We start from the raw sequence: 27181 nt of genomic DNA, 5'->3' as shown, positions 1-27181 counted from the left end.
CACTTGCAGACAAATGGAAAGAATTTATAACTAGCTCAGGCATTCTCCATGAGGCATCTCCCTAATCTTGAAGAACAGGAAGGGTGTGAAAAGAAAGCTGTTGAGTGAGGTATTAACTAATTTTCCTATTGCTGCTGTAACAAATTCTGACCAATTCGGAGACTTAAAGCAACACAAATTTAGGGGCACCTGGGTGGCTCAGTCCGTTAAGTGGTTTTCGCTGGGGTCAGGATCTCATGGGTCTTTTTTTTTTTTTTTTTTTTTTTTTTTTTTTGAGATTTTATTTATTTGAGAGATCACAAGTAGGCAGAGAGGCAGACAGAGGGGGTGGGGCAGAAGCAGGTCCCCCGCTGAGCAGAGAGCCTGATGCAGGGCTGGATCCCAGGACCCTGAGATCATGACCTGAGCCAAAGGCAGAGGCTTTAACCCACTGAGCCACCCAGGCGCCCCGGATCTCATGAGTCTTGAGATGAAGTCCTGCATCAGGCTCCATGCTCAGTGGGGAGTTTGCTTGAGGAGTCTCTCCCTCTGTCCCTCTCCGAATTCCCATGTGTGCATCTACTTACTTTCTCTCTAAAATAAATAAATCTAAAAAAACACACAAGTTTATTATCTTACCTGTAGAAGTCTGAAATGGGTCTCATTGGGCTAAAATCAATGTATCAGCAGTGTCATGCTACTTTCTGGGTTCTCTAGGGAAGAATCCATTTTCTTGCCTTTTCTAGCTTCTAGAGGAGGCCTATATTCCTTGGCTCTTGGTCCCCTTTCATCTTCAAAGCTAGCAGTGGCTAGTCAGATCTTTCTCACATTGCATCACGGTGACACCAATCCTTCTGCGTTCTAGGGCCATTATTGTGCCCACAAAAATGATAATCCAGCTTTCTGAGGAAGAGGTGGATTCTGAGCATTCTTTTTTTTTTTTTTTTTAAGATTTTATTTATTTGACAGAGAGAGATCACAAGTAGGCAGAGCAGCAGGCTCCCTGATTCTCAGCATTCTGCACTGAATAATTTGAAGTTGATTCCAGTCTAAATTCTAGACTCATCTGTTAAACCTGGTTAGCAGTGTATGAGGAAAAGAAAGGAAGATCTCTAGTCACCTTATGGATTCACTAGTAATAAACCATGCTAAGCTAACCTCATTTTTTGTTCAATTTTGGCCTCATTTTGGCTTAATTTTAATTTTTTATTCAAGTATAATATAAAAGGAACCGTGCATGTGTCCTAAGTGTACAGGTTGATGCATTTTCACAAATTCACACTCCTGTGACCATCATCCACATCAAAAAGCCAGCCCCCCCCCCCGCCAGCCCCTCTTGTGTTCTCCCAGTCACTCCCTCTTGTCCCCCATGCACACACAAAGGGAAAATGCTATCCTTCTTAGTAGCATAGATTCGTTTTGGCCATTCTTAAGTAAGTGGATATACAGGATATGCATTTTTTTGTGTGCCTGACTTCTTCACTTAATATGCTTGTGAAGTTCATATTTTTATAGTTGTAGATACTTCATTATTTAGTATTCCACTGTATTTAGCCATTCTACTGTTGATTGGCATTTGGGTTGTTTCTAATGATTATTTTTGCAATTATTATTTTTTAGAGATTTTATTTATTTGACTGAGAGAGACACGGTGATAAAGAGAACAGAAGCAGGGAGAGTGGGAGAGGGAGAAATAGTCCTCCTGCTGAGCAGGGAGCTCAATGAGGGCCAATCCCAGGACACTGGGATCCTGACCTGAGCCGAAGCAGATGCTTAATGACTGAGACACCCAGGCGCCCCTCAATTATCATTTTTAACTAAACTCTACACTCAACACGGGGCTCGAACTTAGGACCCTGAGATGAGAATCATGCGCTCTCAGGTTCTTGACTGGCTCAGTTGGTAGGGCATGTGACTCTTGGACTCAGGGTCCTGAGTTTGAGCCCCATGTTGGGTGTAGAGATTATATTTAAAAAAAGAAAAAAATCACATGCTCTATGGAACTGTGGTTATTTCTAAAAAGTGATGAACATTCTAGTGTAAATATGTGCTATTTCTTTCTTTTTTTTTTTTTAAAGATTTTATTGATTTATTTTGACAGACAGAGATCACAAATAGGCAGAGAAGCAGAGAGAGAGAGAGAGAGAGAGAGAGAGGAGGAAGCAGGCTCTCTGCCGAGCAGAGAGCCCGATGCGGGGCTCAATCCCAGGATCCTGGAATCATGACCCGAGCCGAAGGCAGAGGCTCTAACCCACTGAGCCACCCAGGCGCCCCAATATGTGCTATTTCATTTGGATCATTGGATATGTCATTAAAATGCAAGAGCAGAGACGTATACGGATTTTAGAAAAGTTCTTGGCAAATTCTCATATTTTTTTAAAATTTATTTTTTATTTTATTTTATTTTTAAAGATTTTATTTATTTATTTGACAGAGAGACATATATTTATTTGACAGAGAGAGAGAAAGTACAAGGCCCCGGGGAGGGAACAGCAGGGAGAAGGAGAAGCAGGCTTATGCTGAGCAGAGAGCCTGACATGGGTCTCTATCCCAGGACCCTGGGATCATGACCTAAGCAGAAGGCAGATGCTTAACCGACTGAACTATCCAGGTGCCCCTCTCATGATATTCTGGTTGAAGAGGTAGAAAAAGGTGGACTAGATAAGAGTAGTTTGGTGGATTCTTGATCGATGTAGAATAATGACAGCATAGGGGAAGGTCTATAGTGATGACTACAGGGCTCTGCCTATCTAGTCAACATTTTTGTCAATGACTTCAGGGAAGACCCAGAGAGTGTGCTAATCAAATTTGCAGATTTCACAAAATTGAAGGCTTTTGGCGTGCCTGATAAAATTAAGGTGGAAAATCCATTTTTAGTCGTTGGGAATTATCTCTAAAAATTTCAGAGCAAAGTTGCTAGGAATAAATGCTAAAATCTCATATTTGGGATTAAAAAAATTACTTTTGGGGCATCTGGGTGGCTCAGTTTGTTAAGTGTCTGCCTTTGGCTTGGGTCATGATCCCTGAGTCCTGGGATTGAAGCCCACGTAGGGCTCCTTGCTCAGCGGGCAGTCTGCTTCTTCCTCTGCCACTCATCCTGCTCATGCTCTCTCTCTCAAATAAATAAAACTTTTTTTTTTTTTTTAAAGATTTTATTTATTTGTCAGACAGACAGTGAGAGTGCATGAGTCGGAGGCGGAGGGAGAAGCAGGCTTCCTGCTCAAGAGCCCGATGCAGGGGAACTTGATCCTAGGACCCTGGGATCATGACCTGAGTCACCCAGGCATCCCTCAAATAAATAAATAAATATTAAAAAAAAAAATCTTTTTAAAAAATCACTATTATAGGCCCAAAATGGGGATAGGGAAATGCTCATTAGTTTGGAATTGTAGTTGACAATGAATTCAAACTGAGACCCCTTAGTCTGCAGAAATGTCTGGAGTGTTCTCTGTGGGTCTCCTGTTTCAGGGACATCCTGATAAAGTGAAGCGAATGCAGAGGGGAGAACCTCGGTGGTAAGCAGCCTGGAAGCCACATTTGCACAGTGGAGGCTGAAGAAACTGGGTTTTTAGTCTGGAAGAGGGAAGCCTCCAGGGGGACAGGATGTTAATCTTTGATGATAAGAAGGGCCATTATGTGGATGCAGAGTTAGCCAACTTCTGTGTGGTTCTAGAGGCGAGGTCTAGGACTACTGGGTAGAAATGGTGAGGAAAAAGTTTTTGGCTTTGTGGAAGGAAGAGCTGTTGATCTCTTTAAAAATGGGATGAGTTGTCTCATAAATAAAGTACTGAGGTTTTATAGTCCCTGGGAACTTGAAGCAGAAAATACGCTGAATAGCGGTCCAAGTTTTATGTGTTTCGTTCTCTGAATATAAAACTAACAGTGCTGGAAGAAAACAAAACAGCCCCAAAACTAACAGTGTTGGGAGAACTGTGGGGTTAATGTTCTTTTTCAGGGACTATTTAGTGTGGGCATCTAAAGCAGATCTGGGCATCCGATCCCGAGTGGGCCTGCGTGCTTTGTTCTGTTCTGGATCAACCTCTGTGGGTGCTTTCCTGGCTTTTGAGTTCTGCAGCCGTTGCTGGGCCTTAGAGCTAGGACTAGCCCGCTCGCTCCTCCAGGAGAGCCCATGACCATTTAGGAGCATCTCCCCGCCCCCCTCCCTTTTTTTTAAGATTTTATTTATTTGAGGTGCCTGGGTGGCTCAGTGGGTTAAAGCCTCTGCCTTCGGCTCAGGTCATGATCCCAGGACTCTGGGATCGAGCCCCGCATCGGGCTCTCTGCTCAGCAGGGAGCCTGCTTCCTCCTCTCTCTCTGCCTGCCTCTCTACCTACTTGTGATCTCTCTCAAATAAATTAAAAAAAAAAAATCTAAAAAAAAAAAGATTTTATTTATTTACTTGGAGAGCAAGCAAGAGAGCATGAGCTGGGGGAGGGGCCAAAGGAGAGGAAGAAACAGACTCCCCACTGAGCAGGGAGCCTGGTGCCAGATCCCAGGATCCTGGGATCACGACCTGAGCCTAAGGTGGGTCCAAGTGACTGAGCCACCCAGGGGCCCTGAGCATCTCTCTTTTTTAAAATAAAGATTTATTTATTTAAAAGAGAGAGAGTGTATGCATGAGAGTATGAGAGGGTGGAGGGTCAGAGGGAGAAGCAGATTCTCTGCTCAGTGGGGAACCCAACCCGTACTTACTTGATCCTGGGACTCAGTCCTGGGACTCCAGGATCATGACTGAGCCGAAGGCAGATGCTTAACCGACTTAGCCACCTAGGGGCCCAGAGCATCTCTTTAGAGGACTGTGGGAGTGGCTCCTTCAAAGCATCTTCCTCCAAAGCAGGTCAAAGCAGGAATGGAACTGCATGTGAGTCAAGGGTCCAAAGTGATTTCAGGCCATCTTCTTGTGGACTTGGCCCAATGTTGGGTGGAGACGGAATTACACCTAGAGGTAGGAAGGTAGGGCATTTCTGTCCTTGAAGCTGACTTGCAGTTGCTTCTGTATTACTCTAACGCTATGGTCCCCTCCTTTCCCTGCCTCTGAAACAGGAGGTTGGCCCTCACTGTAGGAACAGTACACTAGGCTGGGCTTTGGGGTCTCCGGTGAGCTGTGTCTGCTGTGGGTGATGCAAAGAGCCCAGTGAGCGGTGGTGCCTGTCATACCCATTCCCTGCCCCCATAGCCAAGAGGCCCCAGAGGAGGCTGGGTGCTGGAGAAGGTGAGAGCCAGCTCTCTTCAGGCAGTTCCTCTGCTCCTGGTTTCTTTCCAGAGGAAAGGTCTGGCAGGAAGATGGGTCAGTGGCTGAGAAATAAGGCTCAGGTATTGGGGAGGGTGAAAAACCGGCAGGTCAAAGGAGGGGTATGAAATGGATGGATACAGAATTTACGTAGAGAAGTGGTAGGGATGAAAATGGCAACAGTCCATTATTTTCATTTCAGAATTTGTTGTAGTAAAGGGTGAGGAGTTGTCTGTTTGCTGCCCACAGGCCTTGGCAAAGCTGAGAGCAGCTCCCTGTGGCACATGGCTGTAGACTGAGCCAGAACTCGGCCTGTCCCGGCTTGGTGTTGTGACTGTGGGTCCCTGAGGGCTAACCATCTACCTCAGCGAGGTGATCCCTTCCCTTGTGAATAGTGCAGCATCAGGTGCCACTGGTGTTTTTTTGTTTTGTTTTGTTTTGTTTTTTCTTCAGTAAGCTCTGTACCCAATGGGCCTTGAACTCAGGACCCTGAGATCAAGAGTTGCGTGGTCTACTGACTGAGCCAGCCAGGTGCCTCCCCCTTTTTGTCCCTGGTCTGTCTGTCTTTTTAAAAATTTTTAAAAAGATTTTGTATTTATTTCAGAGAGAGAGAGAGAGAGAGCAAGCGAGCAATCCTGAGCAAGGGGAGAGGGAGAAGCAGGCTCCCTGCTGAGCGAGGAGCCCAAGGCGAGCCCTGATCTAACATCCGGAGATCATGACCAAGCCAAAGGTTAAGGGATGGCAGATGCTTAACTGACTAAGCCAGGCAGGTGCCCCTGTCCCTGGTGTTTCTAATCAGAAACCTGGGCTGGGGGCCACCTGCACCTGGGTGGCTCAGTTATTAAGCGTCTGCTAAGCGTCTGCCTTCAGCTGGGGTCATGATCCCAGAGTCTTGGAATCGAGCCCCGAATCGGACTCCCTGGTCCCTGTGGGGCCTGCTTCTTCCTCTCCCACTCCCCTTGCTTGTGTTTCCTCTCTCGATTTCTCTGTCAATTAAATAAATAAATAAAATCTTAAAAAAGAACGAAAGAAAGAAAAACCTGGGCCAGGTCCTATTTGTAAGGCAGCAGCAGAGCCCAAGGGTGAGGCGTAGGGACTACACAATGGAGAGAAGTTGCAGGAGGGCTGATGGCTGGCTGGAAGCAGAAGTCCAGTGGTGATTAAAGGGTGGGTGATTGACTGCGGAGGATTAACAGGTCTGAAAGATTCATGGAGGGTGAGATACAGGCTCTTCTGTCACTTTGTGGGGTGCTAGTGGAGACTGTGCGCTTGTCTTTAATTATGCAAAGGAGGAAGATGATCCAGCTGTTCCCTGAGGCTGGTCTTTCCTGCTTCTCAGGATGAAGATGCTTCTGGTCCAGTGTGGGGAGGCCAGGACACAAGAAAACAGGAGGATTAGGGACAATGAAGGACATGCCTCTGCCAGAACTGAGACAGGGAGGAGGCTTCCTGTGAAGCATGCAAGCCCAGCACCGGACCTCCCTTTCTCTACTGGGAAAGAAGGCAGGCTGATTCTGACCTTGCCCTTGGAGCTCTTGTAAGGACTGGCAAGCCTTCCTCCTCAAGCTCCTGTGGCTGAGCTGGGAAGGCAGGGGCAGTGAGGTGATTGGCTTCCACAGTGGAGGTGGGCTGCAGGGGCCTGCCCACTTCAGACGCTGGTGTAGGATCCAGAACATTCAGTGGGCTCTCGGAATCCTTTCTTTTCACTTTCTTCCCAGCCACATCCTGGGACTACGGGGCAACCTCACAGCAAATGTGGGCTTCCCTTCTTGAATTTCTTCTTAAGTAGTGGATTGAAATTTTTTGGCGGGGGGGAATGGATTTCCCCGAGATTCTGACAAAGGCTATGGACCTTTTTCTTAGAAAAAATGCATATTCTTTGGACATGTGTACTTAACTATTTACAAGGAATTTCACGCCTTGTGGAAGCCCTAGGTTAAGCACCCTGGCTCTAAGGGTAATCCATGAATTTTCCCAGAGCTCGTAGGGGTAAAAGTATTGCCTCTATCCCAGGGTAGGACTTAAGGAATGTTTGTGGCTCACTCTTTTCCATTGTCCGTCAGGAAAAATGCCATTCCCACTCTATAGGAACCTTGGCTCCAAGGATCTTTCCAAGTACAAAAACAAGTGACTGAGCTGGCAGGCGGAGCAGGAAGTCTGGCCCCCATTCTAATCCTTGGCCACACGTCCTGACCTGCGGGCCCAGCACTGGATAAGTCACAACAGGAATCGCCAAGGTTAACAATACCACAGATTGCTGAGTCCTGGAGGCTATATCAGGAGGTAAAGGGGTGCAAAGCTGGGAGGACAGTGACTTTTCAAAGCTGATAGCCAGAAAACATCACTAATCCTGTATGGCTGCCAGTCACCTCCCACTGTTGAGTGTAAGCAAATCCAGTTACTTTGTTTCCTCCCGATTAAGTGCTGAGGGTATATGTGGTGCTGCCTGCACAGATGCTGAGCAGGGCCTTTGAATGCTAATGCTGAGGACCAGCTGGGCAGAGGTTTCAAATAGCTCAGGTCTTTGGCCAAAGGGTCTGTTTTGATGATTGCTTCTGGAAGTAATGCTTGGGGGTCCAAGGCTCTCTGGGTGGTAGGGTCATTCACTGATCAGAATTCTTATTTTTTCAGGTCTCTTAACCTTCATTAACTGTGCCTATGTCAAGTGGGGAACGCTGGTACAAGATATCTTCACCTATGCTAAAGTGTTGGCACTGATCGCCGTCATTATCGCGGGCATTGTTAGACTTGGCCAGGGTAAGCCGGAATAGCAGTGAACTCTTGTGCATTTTCTTTGCATCCTACTTCTTTAAAAGCCTTTCGTGCATTCTCATTTGCTGGGTGCCATGATTTACATTTTATAGAGGAGGAGACTGAGGCTGCAGAATTAAGTATCTTGCCCAAGTCCCTAACTCCTGGTACGTCAGTGGGGATTTGTACACAGGCTGACCTCAAACCTGTCTTCTCCGCATGCTCCCAGAGGCTGATCTTGGCAAAAGGGCTGATCATCATGCCCTGGGAGTTGGCTTTAGCTGACTGTCCAGCCCAGTGCTGTGGCTATGTTTGGTCTACCCTTGGAAGTTCTGCAAGGGCAGAAATGAACTCCTTGTACCCACCCCTCTCCAATTTCCACGTAGGAACACTAGTCTGCCCCGCTAGTCTGTTGCCCTGGGCATAAGAAGCGCTGTCCTTCTTCCATCCCGTACCAGCTGTTTGTAGTGTTAGAAAGCGGGTAAGAATGGAGCAGCTTACAGGGCAGGACAGAGCCACATCACTTCTGTTCTATAGGCCTTCTGCTCTGTAGTGGTTTCTTACCCTAGCAAGCTGCCCCAGTCTTTCCTGTCAGGATCCCCATGCTGTCTCCCGTTCCGTTTTACCAGTGTCCTTGCTGCAGAAGGGGTTCTAAGCCCCTCACTTGCTGTGAGCGCCATGTTCTTCTCCTTTTCCGGATCACTTTGAAGCTGGGGGTAGGCCGCTAATCCTTCTGCCTTTGCATGTTCTCTGGATTCTAGGAGCCTCGACTCACTTTGAGAATTCTTTTGAGGGTTCATCATTTGCAATGGGTGATATTGCCCTGGCGCTGTACTCGGCTCTGTTCTCTTACTCGGGCTGGGACACGCTCAACTATGTCACTGAAGAGATCAAGAATCCTGAGAGGTAGGTATCTCCCCATCAGTTTTCCATAGCAATAAGGATAGCTATCATTTACCGAGATAGCTCACCATAGCCACAGAGACAGATTTTACCAGCTCCACTTGAATAGATGCGAGGCCTAAAGGCCGGAGAGATAACTTGTCAGGGGTAACCGCAGGCCTTTTCTCATCTGTCCCTTCATTCCTCCAGTAAGTACAGCAGGTTGTACCTGTTCATGTGTGCTTTCTCCTGGGTTTTCCTTAATATTCACCTATCCTTATTCCCACATAATTTGAGGTCACAGATACCCCCAAACTTTCCTGTTTTCCTTTCGAGCCCTTCCTGGTTTCTCAAATTTGTACTGACATAGTGGTATGATGTCAGCATTTAACAGCATTATTTCAGCCTTGTTATTCTAAATTATTCCACAGTTATGCAGAATGACGAGAGCACTGGACAGGGAGTCAAAGGGTCTGGAGCCTGTCTTTCCACTGATTTGAGTCCCCTGCCAAGGCTGCCGGCTTCCTTATCTGTAAATTGAGGGGGTTGAATGATGTGATCTCCAGAGCCCTTCCTGGCTCTCAAATTCAATGATTCTTGGAACTAAGATGTTCCAAGAATGGAGTGGAGTTTCTGTAAATTTTTAAGTCAAAACAATAAACTCCGCTTGGTGCACAGCCAGTGTTGCAATCCCGGGAGCAGATGAGAGAAGTAGGACTGAGGCCCTGGCTCAGTGGTGGTGCTTCCACCTACTGGACAGAAGCTAAATGACTTGAGTATGCCTCCTCCCCCGCACTGTGAAGAATGTTTATGAAAGTCATAGCGTTATTGCTTTAGAGGACCTTGTCTTTGTGTCTTTCTCCTAGCCACTGGTTAGGATAGCACCCAAGGTTCTCAGACTGATTAAGGGGATGGAGTGAACCCAGTTCTCAAGGTGCTTATTTAGATACACACATTGTTCTGGTCATTGAGGACCTTACTCTCTGGATTTCACAATTTGCGTTCCTAATTTCCTCTTATATTTCTCAACCTTAAGACATATTTCCCAATGTTGGCAATCTTGTAAAGGGAATTCTGACACCAAGAGGCTTGGGATGTTTAAAAAAAAAAAAAAAACCCACTAGCCACCTCCCCACCCCCACTGTCTTCTGTGCTATTACACAGTGACATTGTTTTTTATTAATCCTTTTCCCTCTGGTTAGCCTTTTCTCTAAATGTGATATTTCCTTCCCTTGATGCTCTTTAAGTTCTGAGCTCAAGAATGAAGTCACTATTGTACACAGTTTCAAAAGCAAAAGCACTGGGGAAACAAACAGGAGGACCCATCCCTGGATTGGTGTAAGAGTCTGAGAATTAAAGGATGTGACCCTGAGACTGTCTGCATTATTCTGTTTGGCTGTAGGAATCTGCCTCTGTCCATTGGCATTTCCATGCCCATTGTCACCATCATCTACATCTTGACCAATGTGGCTTACTACACTGTGCTAGATATGAAGGACATCCTGGCCAGTGATGCTGTTGCTGTGGTAAAGGATTTTCACTAGCAGAAGGCTGAGGGTGTGTTTGTGGGCTTTTTGGAATATTGTAGGTCCTGAAAGTCCTGGAAAGGGGGTAGTCCTTGAAAGGACTATGCTTAGGGGTACCTAGCTGGCTTAGTTAGTTGAGTGTGCGACTCTTGATCTTGGGGTTGAGTTTGAGCCCCATTTGATGTAGGGAAACTAGGCTTAAAAGGTTGTCACCCCAGCTGTGGAAGGAGGGTTGGTTAGATTAGGGACCTCTGGGGGCATACTTTCATCCTTTTTAGATCCTAATGACCCTTCTGTTCCTTTCCCTTAGACTTTTGCAGACCAGATTTTTGGAATTTTCAACTGGACAATTCCGCTTGCAGTTGCATTGTCCTGCTTTGGTGGCCTCAATGCCTCCATTGTGGCCGCTTCTAGGTAGGAGTGGTGTCTTTTATGGGGGGTGGGTGTTGTGAAGAGCTATGGCAGGGGAGGGTAGGACTTACAGGACCCAGAGTTCAGTCACTATGTTTCCCAAATCGTATTAACTCCTTTGTTCTTGTTTCCATTAGCAGCCTCCAGTTCTCACTCATCTCAAAAACTGAACCCCATTCCACATTATTCACACTCTTTTGAAGGAGGGGAGGGCAGCAGGAGTGCTAGGAGGCATGTGAACCAGCCCCACCCAGTGTCCCACAAGTTTCTCAGCCTCTCTTATCTTACCCAAAATAGGCTTTTCTTTGTGGGTTCAAGAGAAGGCCACCTCCCTGACGCCATCTGCATGATTCATGTTGAGCGGTTCACGCCAGTACCTGCGTTGCTCTTCAATGTAAGTAACCTCAAGGATGGGGCTGAAAGGCAGACTGGGGGGAAATGTTAACAGAAGAAGTGGGGGCACCTGGTTAAGTGTCTGACATGATTTCAGCTCAGGTCATGGTTTCACGGTTGTGAGGTCGAGTCCCCACGCTCAGCATGGAATCTGCGTAAGGCTTGCTCTCTCTCCCACCACCATACATAAATCATAAAAACCAACAAAAACCAGCAAAGCAACTGTTCTAGCTTTCCCAAAACCTCTAAAGAATTTAGTAGAAAAACTATCTTCTCGAAAAAGAAAAATGGTAACTCTTCCGGTCGAGGATAAAGCACAAAGTACACTGATTATAATGAAATGACTGCCATGATCGTAAATGACATAGTGTTTAAGGGAAAAATGATCTTCTGTGGGAGTAGAAGGTAAAGGCGGAAAGACTTCTTAGACAAAGTGCATTTTTTTTTTTTTTTTAAAGATTTGAGAGAGTGTGCATGCTGGGGTGAGGGACAGAGAGAGGGTCTTTTAAGCAGACTCCATAGGGAGGGCAGAACCGGACATAGGCTTGAACTCAAGACCCTGAGATCACAACTTGAGCTAAAACGACGAGTCAGATGCTTAAGTGACTGAGCCACCCAGGTACTTCTTCTAAATTATATATTTATATATATATAAAAAAATTTTTTTTTTTTTGGTTAGAGATCTTATTTACTTATTTGACAGAGACACCGTGAGAGGGGGAGCGGGAGAGGGAGAAGCAGGCTTCCCTCCAAGCAGGGGGCCTGACATAGGGCTTGATCCCAGGACACTGGGATCACGACCTGAGCCAAAGGCAGATGCTTAACGACTGAGCCACCCAGGCGCCCCTAGACAAAGTACATTTGAAGTGGATTTTTTTTTTTTTTAAGATTTTATTTATTTGACAAAGAGAGATCACAAGTAGGCAGAAAGGCAGGCAGAGAGAGAGAGGGAGAAGCAGGCTCCCCGCTGAGCAGAAAGCCCGATGTGGGGCTTGATCCCAGGACCGTGAGATCATGACCTGAGTGGAAGGCAGAGGCTCAACCCACTGAGCCACCCAGGTGCCCCTTGAAGTGGATTTTTAAGGTTAGGCTGCAAAAGGTGGAGATGGGCTTTAGGTTAATGAAACAGTATGTGGGGAGGTAGATGGGGCACCTGGCTGGCTCAGTGGAGCATGCCAACTCTTGGTCTCAGGGTCGTGAGTTGGAGCCCCATGTTGGACATAAAGATTACTTTAAAAAAAAAGGGCATTAAAGAAACCCAAAGACTGTATCAGAGTCCTAGGGCAAAGCAGTATGGAGTTGGGTAGTAGGAGATAAAAGCTGAAAATGTAGGTTGGAGCCATTATAGAGACAGGTTCTTCAGCAAAAGATTTGTGAGGAATTGTACTGATCTGTGCTTTACAGAGGTTAACTTGGCAAAGGTTTGAAGAATGGGCCTGAAAAACCAATTGAGAGGCCACTGGCTTACTAGAAAAGGAAGGAGATACTGTAACTAGGGTGCTGAAGCTTGTGGGAACAGAAGAGGACAGATGCAGGTGAGCGTGCCTTCAGTGACCAAGGCTGTGAGGAGTTGACCTGGGCTTGTGTCCACAGGGTGTCATGGCACTGATCTACCTGTGTGTGGAGGACATCTTCCAGCTCATTAACTACTATAGCTTCAGCTACTGGTTCTTTGTGGGGCTCTCCATTGTGGGTCAGCTTTACCTGCGCTGGAAGGAGCCTGATCGGCCTCGTCCCCTCAAGGTGATCCACCTCTGTCCTACCTTTGCCTGGGACTTGGTGGTGGTTGGGTGTGGAGGTGAAGGGGTTGGAAAGGATCAGTGCTCTCCTCTTCACAGAAGAAACTGTTACTATAACTGCCTAACCTCCACCTGTTTTCTGTGCCCTCCAGCTCAGCCTTTTCTTCCCCATTGTCTTCTGCCTATGCACCATCTTCCTGGTGGCCGTGCCACTTTATAGCGATACCATCAACTCCCTTATCGGCATTGGCATTGCCCTCTCGGGCTTGCCATTCTACTTCTTCATCATCAGAGTGCCAGAACACAAACGACCTCACTGCCTCCGAAGGATTGTGGGTAAGCCTTTGGATCTTCAAGATGATTAGCTATTGTATGGCCTTTTCCACCCCTCCACATCTGGTCCCCCGCCTTCCAAGTTAGCTTTGCCATAGGGCCTTCTGGTTGTTAGGCTTAACTGAATTATCCCTCAGGTCAGCCCCGTTCAATGCCCCTTGAACTGAGTTCAGCTGACCTCTTCTTAGTTCTGACTCACATATCTCTTTGTAGCATCTGCTACATGGTACCTCCAGGTCCTGTGTATGTCAGTTGCTGCAGAGATGGATTTGGAAGATGGAGGAGAGATACCCAAGCAACGAGATCCCAAGTCTGACTAAATACTGTCTAGAATCAATCCTGAGATGTGGAAACCAGGGGCCTCTCATCCCTTACTGGCTGGAGCCAAGGAAGGTGAAAAGGAAAGTACACTTGGTTGAAGCTGCTCAGCCCAGGTTTCTGGACAGATGCCTTCAGTTTTCGAACCTGCCTTTTAAGAGATGAAAAGTAATTTATTTGTTTTGCTACACATTGCTTTATTGTCCCTTTAAAAAAATCTGGAACAGACAGTGGTGGGGAGCATGTCAGGTGTGGGCTTGATCCCCTGTGTTAAGATTTTTACTCACCTCTGGGTGTGCCTACCCACTCCTTTTCCTTTAGAAGAGCCAAAAATGCTCCGAAATTCCTGTCTCCTTTAGAGACATGAAACTGTCACAGGTGCTAGATAATAAAAGGGTTCTGTTCTAAACTTTGAGTGATTTCATTTGAGAACGGTCCCAGAGACCTAAGAGGAACACTAAACAGTGTGCTTGAAAGTATCTGAGTATTTCTTTCCTCTCAAGTCAGCTGATGCAACCACTCTATACAAGAGAACACACGGAAGCTGCTCTAGCAAAATGAGATTTTTCACTAACAGCCTAATTATATCTAAGAATTCTGAGCACATGTACTTCTTGAATATTTATAGCATCCTGAGATAAATGTGGATGGAAAAACTCACGTATGGGGTGGGAGTGTAAGCTTGTAATGCCAAGTTACAATGCTGAGGCACTTCCTAAGAGCATGGGCAGGAGCAGTCCCCAGTTGATGTAGTCTTCAGTTTTCTGGAGCACACCATCCATTTCCCTGTTTAATAAGTATTCGGAAGCAGCATGTAGTACAGAGGTTTACTGATTCTGTGGCTGGCAAGATCACTTGGCTCTTTAACACTTAGGTTTGAGTCTGTAATGGAACCCACTTTTAAAAGGAAGAGCTCTATGCCCCAGGGCTTCTAGATCTGGGGAAAGGACTCCGGATCCAATCTGTTCTGATGCCGAGTCTGAGAAGAGAGCTCCCACCAGTCTGAGCAGGAACGGACTTCAGCCCAGTGTGTCACGCCAGGGCTGCTTTGGCTTGGCACTGCTGCTGTTAGGGGTGCTGGGAGGCTGATTCTTTCCATGCTGTAGCAGCGGGTTGTGGGTAAAGGTCTGTCGTAAGGGACCTAGGGCAACAGAAGACAAACTTTGAGGAATGAAGGAAAGGAAGAAACAAATCAGAGAGTCGAGCCTGCAAGGGTCATTTACCCCTGGCAGCTAGTTCCAAGTGATTCTGCATGCGTCGTTCGCGCTCCTGAAGCTGATGTGCCAGTTCAGCATTCTTCCACCCTGTTGTAAAGAGGAGGAAGACACTGGGTCCTATGCCCATTTTTAGATGACTTTCCCCCAGTCGTGTTTCACTAAGGACGTGTTTCAATAAGGGCACTTACCGCTTTTGAAGCTTTTTATAAAACCTTCCCGTGGCGGTAATTTGCTAGAGTCATGCACAACACGCTGGGGGATATTAAGTACAGTCCGTACGGCTGGAATCCGGAGGCAAGCCACCTGGACCAGGGAAAACATATTGGAGGAGAGCCAGTACATGAACACCGCCTGGAGGAGAAGAAAGAGACAGTACTCAGGAACTGTCCTCTGCTGTCAGCTTGATGGGAGATGGCTGGGCTAGATGGAAAGGCTTGGAACCAGTTCCTAAACTATTACCTACCGTGGGGAAATGGATAGTTATGGGCAAGACGGCTAGGGGCATCACTCTGAGCACATTTCTCATCAACTGAAGATCAGAACTTTGCACACCGGTCTCTGCACCTAACTGCCAAAAAAACCAAAAACAAAACAAATGCATGTCATTTCTAGAGAATCTGGCTCAGATTTCAACCCATCAACTCTACTTTCTTCACTCTCCACTTTGCAGGCCTGGCACTTAGCTAACCTGAGCTTACCTCAAGGACACCCCACATTGTAGCAGTAACCACCAGTGGTAATATGTAGGTGGGGTCAGACAGTGTGAGATCCTGGAACCACAGAAGGCCACCTGTCTGCAGGCTGGGCACAGGAAGGTTGGCCATTTCTCTCAAGGCAATGAAGAAGGAGATGAAGATCGGGGCCTATTACACAGGATAAACAGTATCAGTACCCTTTAGCAAAGGGGACATTTTCATTTCTCTGTTACTGAAAACCCTATCACCACCACTTGTTTTTTGGGGGTTTAAGGCTTGGGAAACAGGAGCTTATCTGACTGGTATAGGATAAAATAAGGAAAATGTTTTTGCTTACCTGAGTCAGAGGTAGAATAAGAGGTCTAAAGAATTTAACATCATGCTTTTTCTGGTAAAATGTCATTTCCGAGGAGGCCTTGTAAACTGTAAAGGAGGGGAAGTTAATGGTTGGGTTAATAATTACACTGATGGGGGTGACCATCCTTACCACCTGGCCCATAAAGTTTCTACCTGACCTTGGCCAATCACTGGAAACATTAGGCCCAAGAAGCAGGTAGATCTTTAGAACTTGCCCACTTCTAGCAACTCCTGATACATGCCATTCCCTTCCCTCAGCAGAGTGCCAGGAGAGTGTAGATGTGGTCCTCTCCTGTGCGCATTCTGTAGTTGACTTACACTCAGCATGGTCTCCTGCCAACTTGGCCTCTCTGATTCGAGTGGAAAACTTTTGGATCTCTGGCATGTGGTTATGGATCTTGGCAGCTTCTCGCTGGCCCTTCACGATGAGAGGAAACACCAGGCAGCGGGCAAGGACGGTACCTGGAAAACACAGACAGGACTGGAGTGAAATCCAAGCAGTCCTGCAGTTGGAAGGTTGAAGGTTTTTAGGTCCTCACTAAAAGGGTCTTTTTTATTCTAGTTTTTTTCAATACTGTGACACCTGCTGAAGGAACACGTAACAAAGGGCAGGGATGACTTGGTTCCTGCAAGGCTTAGTCCTCTGCTTTGACCTCATAAAAATCTAGCATTAACTTCTATAAGGAATGGCCAGGGATACTATTTATTTCCTTGAACAAAAGGAGGTGAGAAAAGATGCTTTTCTAGATAGTGATGTCTGAAGTTTTCTATTATCAATGGAATCTCCCTACCTCCAACTCTTTAAGTATAACCCCAATATACATGAGAGATAAAATATAAGAGATATATAAGAACTGCTCCGAGAGAGAAAGTAGTCTGGCTACAGAACTATTCAAGCTCTAGCCTTTGCTTTTCTCAGAGGCACCATTATAGATGTCGGGGGCTCCGAGGAATGAAGAGTGAAAGCTGCTATCCTAGAAATCCCTAGGGTAGGAAGTAATCTGGTGGCTTACTGCTTTAGTTCCTCCCTGTTTCTTATACTTCCTATTTCCTGATCATTCAAAAAATATTTAGTTTATCTATAGACAAGGAAGGTGGTCTGGGCTGAGAAGAGAGGGTGGTGGTGCAGTGGGGAATATGGGATTAGGCTTTATCAACCTTACCATGGTTGATATGGGGTGGGAAGAGAAGGGAAGCTAAGGATGAAACGGAAAATACTAGCCCTGAAGGAGTAGACTGAGAACTGGGCAATGGCAGTGGAAAGATGTGGTTAGAAAGACCAGAAGAAAATCAGGAAAGATGATCACAAAGCCAAGGGAGAGATTTCAAGGTCTAATGTGTCTAATTCAGACCCTAGGCCCAAGGGGATCATAATGGAGGAGGAAGAAAGATCCTGGGCTTACATCCTCTCAAGAATATACCAAAATCTACAACTCCATATAGAATTACCTCTGTATAAAGAACTTTAGCAGAACAGATCTTACACACCTAAGGATATAAAGAAAAAGTCATTTTGAGTTGGGTAGGAGGCACAGACAAGGTCCAGTCAGGACCCACAGTGGCAGGGATTTCACAACCAGAGAGATAGACACCGTGAAACAAGAGGTCCAAGCCCCATATTGGGTTCCCAGCCCTACAACACCTGGCTTTGAAAATCAGCGAGGCAGGGCGCCTGGGTGGCTCAGTGGGTTAAAGCCTCTGCCTTTGGCTCAGGTCAGGGTCTCAGGGTCCTGGGATCGAGCCCTGCATCGGGCTCTCTGCTTGGTGGGGAGCCTGCTTCCTCCTCTCTCTCTGCCTCTCTACTTGTGATCTCTACCAAATAAATAAATAAAATCTTAAATAAACAAAAACAAAACCAGCAAGGCTTACACCTGGGCCACACGTGAAGGAGATTCACGGACTAATTTTAGGGCATGCTGGCAGGGCAGGGATCTGTTGGAACATAATCTGGGGATGGAAGAACTGGCAGGCACCATTTCCGACATTCTCCATCTACTGTGCTAGCACCAGCTTGTCCAGCCCAAGTGACCCACAGGCCAAGAGCCCTTAAGTGGCTCCCTGCCCCTGCCACACCCCGATGACCTGAGCCTGCACCAGAGCCATTCCCCCCAATAAGCAGCCCCTGCCCTGCATATACTAGAGCACCCACAGCAGCTGGACCCCACGGTCAGCCACACAGGAGGCCTGGCCTCCCCATCAGTGGAATACAGCTGTCACAGCTGGGCCTTGTAGACAGTTGTGCTGAGACCCACCCCCGACACTTGCCCACCCATCAGCAGCAGTGGCTGGACCTCAGACAGGATGGGGGACAGCCCTGCTTACCAGCATACCTGAAGAAGTTGTGGCGGAGCCCTGCAGACAGCTGTGTCAGGCAACAGCCCTGCAAACCACTGAGTTTGCACCAACAGTGACCCAGCCATAAGAGGAGGGTGCATGCAGCCCACACAAAGAACCCCTAGGGCACCTGGATCAGGTGACTGTGAAGTTTGCACTACTGAACCTCACAGGACGCCTACAAAAAGCTACTCCTTCAAGACCAAGAGACAGAACTGATCTAATTCAAAGAAACAGAGCATGTTATAAATGAAATAAGACAAAACCTCAGAAAAACAACTAAAGAGATGAACAATCTACCAGATAAAAAGGTCAGAGTAATAGCCATAAACATACTCACCGAACTCCAAAGAATGAACAAAATGAGAACTTCAACTATGAAAAAAAAAAATCAGAGCTGAATACAGTAACTGAAATAAGTCCACTAGAGGGATTCAACAGCAGATTAGGTAATGCAGAAGAACCAATCAGTGATCTGAAAGGTAGTGGGAATCACCCAAAGGAACAGCAAAAAGGAAAATACGACAGTTTAAGGAACCTGTGGGGCAACATCAGGTCTAACTAACATTGGCATTATAGGGACCCAGAAGGAGAAGAAAGAGAAAGGGACAGAAAACCTGTCAGCTGAGAAATTCCCTAACCTGGCAAAGGAAACAGACATTTAAGTCCAGAAAGCACAGAGAATTCCAAAAAAGATGAGCCTAAAGAGACACTAAGACTAGTTATTCAAAATGCCAACAGTTAAAGAATCTTAAAAGCAGCAAGAAAAAAAACAAAACAAAACCTAGTTACATACAAGGAACCCCCATAAGGCAATCAGCTGATTTTTCAGCAAAAACTTCAAAGGCCAGAAGAGTGGCATAATATATTCAAAATAGTGAAAGGAAAAAACTTATAACCAAGAATACTCTACCTGGCAAGGTTATCACTCACACTGAAGGAGAGATAAGGAGTTTCCCACATAAGCAAAAGCTAAAGAGTTCATCCACACTGAACCAGCCCTGTAAAAGAAATGTTAAAGGGACTTCTCAAAACAGAAAAGGCCATAATTAGAAATAAGAAAATTTATGAAAAAAAAATCTCACTAGTAAACATATAATAAAGGTAGTGGATAATTACCTACAGAGCTAGGGTGAAGGTTACAAAAGTAGTAAAATCATCTAGACCTACAATAATTAGTCAAGGGATAAAAAAAATATTAGAATATCACAAATATCTTAGAATACTAATTCTAAGATACAATGTTAAAAACAATGTGGGAATTTTCAAGCCATTTTTTTGTATAACCTACCCATTCAAATTATTACACAATTATTTCACAGGCTTTCTAAATAAGTTTTTAAAGCTTGGGGGGAAAAAAACCCATAAAATGTGGGAAGCGGGGACTAGTATTTTTAGAATCCACTTGAATTTAAAGCAACCATCAACTTATATACATTTATGTAAGATTGCTATACATACAGTGTTAAATAGGAACTTAATGGTAACCATAAACCAAATACCTATAATAGAACACACAAAAATGAAGAGAAAGGAATATAAACATAATACTAAGGCACGTCACCAAATTACAGGGGAGAAGACAGCAACAGAGAACTACAAAACCACCAGAAATCAATACAATGGTAAGAAGTAGGGGCGCCTGGATGGCTCAGTCAGTAGAGCATGTGATTCTTGACCAAAGGGTCCTGAGTTCAAGCCCCACACTGGATGTAGAAATTACTTAAGAAAATGGTAGGGGCTCCTGGGTGGCTCAGTGGGTGGGGCCTCTGCCTTCGGCTCAGATCATGATCTCAGGGTCCTGAGATCGAGCCCCGCATCCAGCTCTCTGCTCAGCGGGAAGCCTGCTTCCCCTTTCCCCTCTGCCTGCCTCTCTGCCTACCTGTGTTCTTTCTGTCAAATAAATAAATAAATAAATAAATAAAATCTTAAAAAAGAAGAAAACATGGTAAGAAGTATATATATCTATCAGTAATTAGTTTAAGTGTAAATGAACTACATGTTCCAACCAAAAAACCAACAAACCAAAGAGGGCAGCTTATGGTGGTATAGGCCTATCTTAGGAAAGAAAAATCTCAAAACAATCTAACCTTACTGCTAAATGAACCAGAAAAAGAACAAAACCCAAAGTTAGTAGAAGGAAGGAAATAATGAATATTAAAGCAGAAACAAATGAAATAGACTAAAAAAGCAATGGAGAAGATCAATAAAACTAGAGATGGTTCTTTAAAAAAGATAAAATTGGTAAGGCTTTAGCCAGACTCATTAAGAAAAAGAGGGCCCAAATAAAATCAGAAGTGAAAGAATTTAACAACCAACACCACCTAGGAAACACAAACACAAAGGATTGCAAGACAGTACTATAAACAATTACATGCCAACAAATGGGACAATCTAAAAGAAATGTATAAACTCCCAGAAACATACAATCTTCCAAAACCAAATCTGGAAGAAATAGAAAATCTGAACAGACCAATTATTAGTAATGAAACTGAATGGGCAATCAAAATCCCAACAAAAAACACTCCAAAGACCAGATAACTTCACAGGTGAATTCTACCAAACATAGAGTAGTTAACACCTATCCTTAAACTATTCCAGAAGACAGAAGAGGAAGAAAAGCTTTCAAACTCGTTCTACAAGGCCAGCATTACCCAGATACCAAAAGCAGACAAAGACATTAAAAAAAGAGAAAACTATACGGGCCAAAATCTGTGCTTAATATAAATGATGCAAAAAACCTCAACAAAATATTACCAAACTGGGACTCCTGGGTGGCTCAATCGTTAGGCATCTGCCTGAAGCTCAGGTCATAATCCCAGAGTCCTGGGATCAAGCCCACATTGGGTTCTCTGCTTGGCAGGAAGCCTGCTTCTCCCTTTCCCACTCCCCCTGCTTGTGTTCCCTCTCTCGCTGTCTCTGTCAAATAAAAAAAATTAAAAAAATTTTTTTTACCCAAACACTATAATTTATAACAATATATCTAAAGGATGATTTAATACATTTGATAACACATTTAGTAATACATTTAAAGGATGATTAACCCTGATCAAGTGAGATTTATTCTGGGAATTCAAGGATGGTTTAATATTCACAAATTCAGTGTGATTTACCACATTAACAAAATGAAAGAACAATGTTTAATCATCTCAGCAGGTGCAGAAAAAGCATTTGACAAAACTCCACATCCATTCAAGATAAAATCTCTCAATAAATTGTGTTCAGAGAGAATATACCTCACTATAAGAAAGGTCATATATGAAAAACTCATATTTAAGGGGCACCTGGGTGGCTCAGTCAGTTAAACATCTGCTTTTGGCTCAGGTCATGATCTCAGGGTCCTGATATTCAGTCCCAAGTGAGACTCCCTGCTTGGCAGGAGGCCTGCTTCTCTCTCTCCCACTCTCCCTGCTTGTGTTGTCTCTCTCTGTCAAATAAATGAAATCTCTGGGAGGGGGAAAAAAAAAAAAAGGATGTGGAGAAGAGAACCTTGGTGCACCACTGGTGAGAATGCAAAATTGTACAGCCCTGTGTCCAACTCCACACTCAGTGGGGAGTCTAGAAAGACGCACTTGCTCTTTCTCTTAAATAAATCTTAAAAAACCCCCCAAAACCCCAAGACAAAAAATATATTTGCACCTGTAAGTTCACTGTAGCATTATTTACAATCGTGAAGATATGGAGGTAACCTAAATATCTGTAGATAGATGAGTGAATAAAGAAGGTGTGGCATATAAACACACAACAGAGTATTAAGCAGCGATTAAAAAAAAAAAAAGTGAGGGGCACCTGGGTGGCTCAGTGGGTTAAAGCCAGCAGCATAAATAAATAAAATCTTTAAAAAAAAAAAAAAAAGTGAGCTCTTACCATCAGTGACACGGATGGACCTATAGGGTATTAGGCTATGTGAAATAAGACAGAGAAAGATAAACACCATATAATTTCACTTGTGTGAAATCTAGAAAACAAAACGGACTCATAGATACAGAGAACAATCTGGTTGCCAGAGGGGAGGGGACTAGAGAAGATGGGCAAAATGGGAGGAAATTAAAAGGTACAAACTTCCAGGGGTGCTAGGCTGGCTCAGTCAGTGGAACATGTGGCTCTTGATCCCGGGGTTGTGAATTCGAGCCCTACACACCCAATGTGTGGGTCAGGATCATGACCCTGAGATAAAGATCTGCACACTCCATCAACTGACACCAGCTAGGCGCCCCAGGGATGCAATGTACAGCATAGAGAATTACAGTTAATATACTGTAACAACTTTATATGGTTACATAGTGATCACTTCATAATATATATCTTGAATCACTATGTTGTACATCTGAAACTAATGTAATATTGTATATAAACTACAATAAAATAAATTGGAAAAAAGTGTCTAACACAGAAAGATCAAGTATGAAAAATGGGTTCAGTAATGATGTCACTGACAAAATGAGGTGGTTTTAGTAAGTCAGATTGCTAAAAAGAAAAGGTCAGATTGCTGTCAAAGAGTGGAAAGAAAGAAGTCCACTGCATGCAGAACAGTCTTTTAAATAAGAGCTATGAAAGAAGAAAGAACTAAGGACGAAAAGAAGGGACTTTTCCTCAAGAAATCCATGGTATACTTGAACATGTTTATATTTTCAGGATAGGGCAGTAAAGAGAGAGAAGCTGAAGGCCTAGGGAAAAGGATGATCACCAGAGCAAGGTGTAGGAAGAACAGAATTTAAAGTATAGTCTTAGCCTGCAAGAGAAACAATGTGGGCACCTTCCAACTGGCGGCAGGGGTGGGTGCGTGGGGAGAGGTCTAAGCACCAGGCCTGACCTATCACCTAAACCAGGACAGCTTCATCACTGTTAACAAGGTCTCCTTACTCTAACCCCATGCTCACATTAAATATCTACACCTTTTGAATCCCAGGTGATCTAGTGGTTTTATAAGGTCCTTTAGGAAAGAGAAGTAGCGTGTATCTAAGGATCAAGAGCCTCTATTCCTTGTCTGAATCATCTGCTTTTCTGACCCCTAAACTTCTGCAACTACAGTTGACCTTTGAGCAACAGGGGTTTGAACTCTCTGGGCCAAAGCATACGTTGTTGTTGTTTTTAAACAGTACTGTACATGTATTTTTTTCTTCCTTTATTATAAGAATGTAGAATACATGTAACATACAAAACATGTATGAACTGTTTATGTTATCAGTAAGGCTTCTAACAGTAAGCTATTAAGTTTTTGAGGAGTCAAAAGTTATGAAATTTCAACTGCTGGGCGGGGTTAGTGCCCCTAACCCCCAGGTCGTTCAAGGGTCAGCTGTATTCCCTCCACCCACTTACAGAAAGGCTATCTTTAAAGTTCTACCCCTAAGTTCCCATTTCTTCTACCCTTGGCCAGGATGTGTTTCCCTTACATGCAGCAATGGCCCCCCACCAAGGTAGGCCTAGGTTAACATGCATAGATTCCAGTAAGTTCTGAATCAGTCCCACTGGGGTGTATGACCCCAGACCCAGTTCAGCGAAGCTCTGTTCTGCAGCAGCTTGGACGACATCTGCGGTCTCTCCAGAAGCCACCTCAGGTACTGCTGTGGGTGAGGGAGTTGCAGGAGGGCCCTGAACCTGTGCAAAAGGAAGTCATGTGTAATACTCAGTAGGGGGGACATACAGAAATCACAAGCCCCCTAATAACTAGTATCAGGTTGTTCTATTGACTTTCTACTTCTTGTTCTCCGGGTTAGTCTACACTGTAGACTACAAAGAATTCAAGGCTTAAAAAGGACATCTTACTTTTTCCTCTGGACAGGAAGACGATTTACTTAAAGTAAGACTTCCTGACTTTCTTTCCTATTAGGAAGTTATTTCTTCTATCAGTGTTCCACACTTCACGGTCATTTGAGTTTCACTGGCACAATTCTGCAGATACTGAAACTATCATAATTTTCATTTAAAACAATTCAGTTTTTAAGACCAAAATATTCACTTGGTCTCATCATCAGAAATATTAATACCCAATAAGTCACTTTATAATTTAATTGATATAATATAAATAAAATTTATAACTTTTCTAACACGCACACCTGGAATCATATCTCATACACCATCAGGGGCTTGCCACATTATGGCAAACAATGCCTTGTTTATAACATCAATCTCTCCTGCTGTACTTTCAATTATTTCCCCACTGATAGGAAAATCTATCCGAAGCAGAGATGCTACAATTTTGGGAGCTGCATGGAGTGTGCCACATCCCTCCTCCTTGTAAACAAAATAAAACCGACCAACAGACACTACTCCTAACGTCGCTGGGACGAATCGCCTCTTACCTGGGCTTCTGAGAACAAGATCACGGAGGTACTGAGGCCCCGGGGTCCAGAGCCAGCGAGGACGACATAGTGCGGGCGCTCGCAGCACTGGCCGGTTGGAAAGAGGAGCCCCGCAGTCAGCGGTTTCCGCGGCCAATGCGAGGACCCTGCGACGCTGTGGAACTGAGAGGGTAAAAGAAGGATGGAGCCCCTTTATCAGGAGCAGATGTCACTCATCATGTTCATTCGCCACGAAGCACGCAACCTTCTACCACAGGTGAAGTCACTATTACTCTCCGCGCGCAGACTGCAGGCCCGAATGCATGCACTTAGTGCGGCCTGGCTCTCGGTTACCGGAGGCCCACCCCGGAGCACAGAGGTCGAGGCTGACGTTTCCGTGGCAGGGGTGACATCGGGACCCACAGACAATATGCGACAACAATATGAGGCCGCTGAGCCCGCAGGGTCGGGGACGTAACCCTCCCGTGTACTCATGCGAGCCGAGGTCAAGAGAGGCAGGTCCCGGTGAGGTCAGCGTCTGCTCAGGCTGTTCCTGGCATGAGCTGTCTCTGGCTGGGATCATCGGGACAGGTCTGGGTCCTGGCGCTCAGCCCTGGGGTAGCCTTACCTGACGCTGTGGCCGTAAGAGGCGCAGAAGCTCCCGCCGACCGTACATCAAACCTACCGCCATTTTGCCGGGAAGTGGGCTGAGTGCGCTTGCGCACTCAGAACTTCAGCCTCGCGGGAAGAGGCCCTTTTGGAAATGGGCAAGAAGCCAGAGCTGTTGCTATGATCAGGTGGTAACTGAGACTGGAACTCAGCGGCCATATTTGAAGTGGGTAAGAAGACTCTAAGGGCCCTATTAACAAGATCGCGCAGTGTGTTGGGAAGATTGAGAGGAAATTGAAGTTAAAGGCCACTTGAAGGGCTGTCAGGGAGTGACTGCAAAATCCTAGGGATTTCTTGGTTGTCAGCTCCCAACCCTAACATCTGAAATGTACCTGACAGAAATGGTAAAGATAGGCAAAAAAATATAATCCAGATTTAGTAATAGTGGGGGTTATCACCTATCAATCACGTATGTTGGATACTATTGTAAATAAGATTTTAAAGTTTACTTTGAAAAATTAATACAGTTACAGGTGATGACAAATATACAACTACAGGACTCTTGGGGGAGAAAACCCTGAAATGTTACTTTGGTGCCCCCAAATGAACCATCTGTCACAGTATTTACAGTGGCCTTGTACAGCCACTATGGAAAACAGAAGTTTCTCAAAAAATTAAAAATAGAACTACTATATGATCCAGAAATTCCATGTGTGGGAATATATCTGAAGGAAACAAAAACACTACATCAAAGAGATGTGTGCATCTTCATGTTCACAGTAGCATTATGTATAATGGCCAAGACGAGGAAAGAATCCAAATATCTGTAAGAGGATGAATGGAAAAAAGAAATTGTGGTATAAATGTACAATGGCAAATAATTCAGTCACAAAAAAGAAGGTAATCCTGCCATTTGTGACAGCATGGATGGACCTTGAAAGCATTATGCTAAGTGAAATAAGTCACACAGAGAAAGACATATACTGTATGATCTCTCTTTTATGTGGATTTAAAAAAAAACTCATAGAAAAAAGAGATCAGATTTGTAGTTATCAAAGGCAGGGGGTGGGGACATGCAGAATGGATAAAGGTGGTCCAAAGGTCCAAACTTCCAGGTATAAATAAGTACTGGGGATATAATGTACAACATGATGACAATAGGTAATATGGCATATTTGGTATGGTATATTTGGAAGTTGTTAAAGGAGTAAATCTTAGGAGTTCTCATCACAAGATAAAAACCATTTTCTTTCTTTTTTTTGTATATGAGATGATGGATATTAACTAAATCTATTGTAATTATTTTGTAATATATGTAAGTCAAGTCATGCTGTACACCTTAACTTAAAATTGACTGTGTGTCATTTTACCTCAATAAATCTGGAAAAATGTTCTCGACACACACAGATTGTTACTTTGCAAGGTGATGACTATGCTAACTAACTTTATTGGTAATTGTTTTGCAATGTATATTAAGTTATTACATTTTTACAGTTATACAATATTATATGCCAGTCATATCTCAATAAAGTTGGGAAAAAAGGAAGATTTTGAGGAATATATAAAAAAATTCTAGGGGTGTTTGGGTGGCTCAGTCAGTTAAGCATCCAACTCTTAATTTCGGCTCAGGTCCTCATCTCAGGGTCATGAGATTGAGACCCAAGTCAGGCTCTGGGCTCAGCTCAGAGTCTGACTGAGATTCTCTCCGTTTCACTCCCCCTCTGCACCTCCTCCTGCTTGCCCAGGTGCATGTGCTTGCTCTCAAATAAATAAAAAAATCTTAAAAAAAATTCTACCAAAACAAACAGTAAATTAGGCAAGGTTGCTGGATGCAAGGTCAATATGCAAAAAATCAATTTCTATACACTAACAATAAACAATTGGAAAATAAAAAATGTCATTTACAAGAGCATCTAAACCAAGAAACATTTATGAGTACATTTAACAAAAATGAGTGTAAACAAACAAACAAAGGAACGCAAAATATGTGTCTGACTTGTATAGTGACAGCTACAAAACATTACTGAGGGAAAATTTAAGAGGTTTAATCAAGTGGAGAGATAAACCATGTTGATGGATTTTAAGACTCAATATTGTTTAGAGGTTGATTCTTCTCAAAGTGATTT

The 27181-nt window shown here is 44.5% G+C and overlaps 2 protein-coding genes across 3 annotated transcripts in view; one reads left to right on the top strand and one right to left on the bottom strand.

The window, feature by feature from the left end:
* LOC111158429 (solute carrier family 7 member 7) overlaps positions 1–14037 on the top strand; it is an 87055-nt gene extending 73018 nt beyond the window's left edge. The window contains 8 exon segments of the mRNA XM_022520441.1: positions 7841–7966; positions 8722–8866; positions 10245–10368; positions 10679–10782; positions 11077–11173; positions 12766–12915; positions 13064–13247; positions 13458–14037. Of these exon segments, the coding sequence (XP_022376149.1) occupies positions 7841–7966; positions 8722–8866; positions 10245–10368; positions 10679–10782; positions 11077–11173; positions 12766–12915; positions 13064–13247; positions 13458–13564 (1037 nt within the window). The 3' untranslated portion in view covers positions 13565–14037.
* A 338-nt stretch (positions 14038–14375) lies between these two features.
* On the bottom strand, positions 14376–25156 carry LOC111158435 (OXA1L, mitochondrial inner membrane protein). 2 transcript variants are annotated; one of them, XM_022520461.1, is made up of 10 exons: positions 25075–25156; positions 24468–24629; positions 23559–23763; positions 16150–16293; positions 15812–15897; positions 15478–15642; positions 15243–15347; positions 14968–15130; positions 14786–14866; positions 14376–14703 (listed from the first exon to the last, which is right to left on the bottom strand). In XM_022520461.1, the coding sequence occupies exons 1-10, from the start codon at positions 25135–25137 to the stop codon at positions 14582–14584; spliced, it is 1296 nt and encodes a 431-aa protein (XP_022376169.1). In that variant the 5' UTR covers positions 25138–25156; the 3' UTR covers positions 14376–14581. The 2 variants fall into 2 exon arrangements, with proteins under 2 accessions (XP_022376169.1, XP_022376162.1); XM_022520454.1 differs by lacking the exon at positions 14786–14866 and having other exon boundaries at positions 25075–25147.
* Positions 25157–27181: the final 2025 nt, after the last annotated feature.

Source organism: Enhydra lutris, unplaced genomic scaffold (genome assembly GCF_002288905.1).
Source record: "Enhydra lutris kenyoni isolate GAN:26980312 unplaced genomic scaffold, ASM228890v2 scaffoldscaffold4, whole genome shotgun sequence".
NCBI lineage: Eukaryota > Metazoa > Chordata > Mammalia > Carnivora > Mustelidae > Enhydra > Enhydra lutris.
This window is presented reverse-complemented; position numbering and strand designations above follow the sequence as displayed.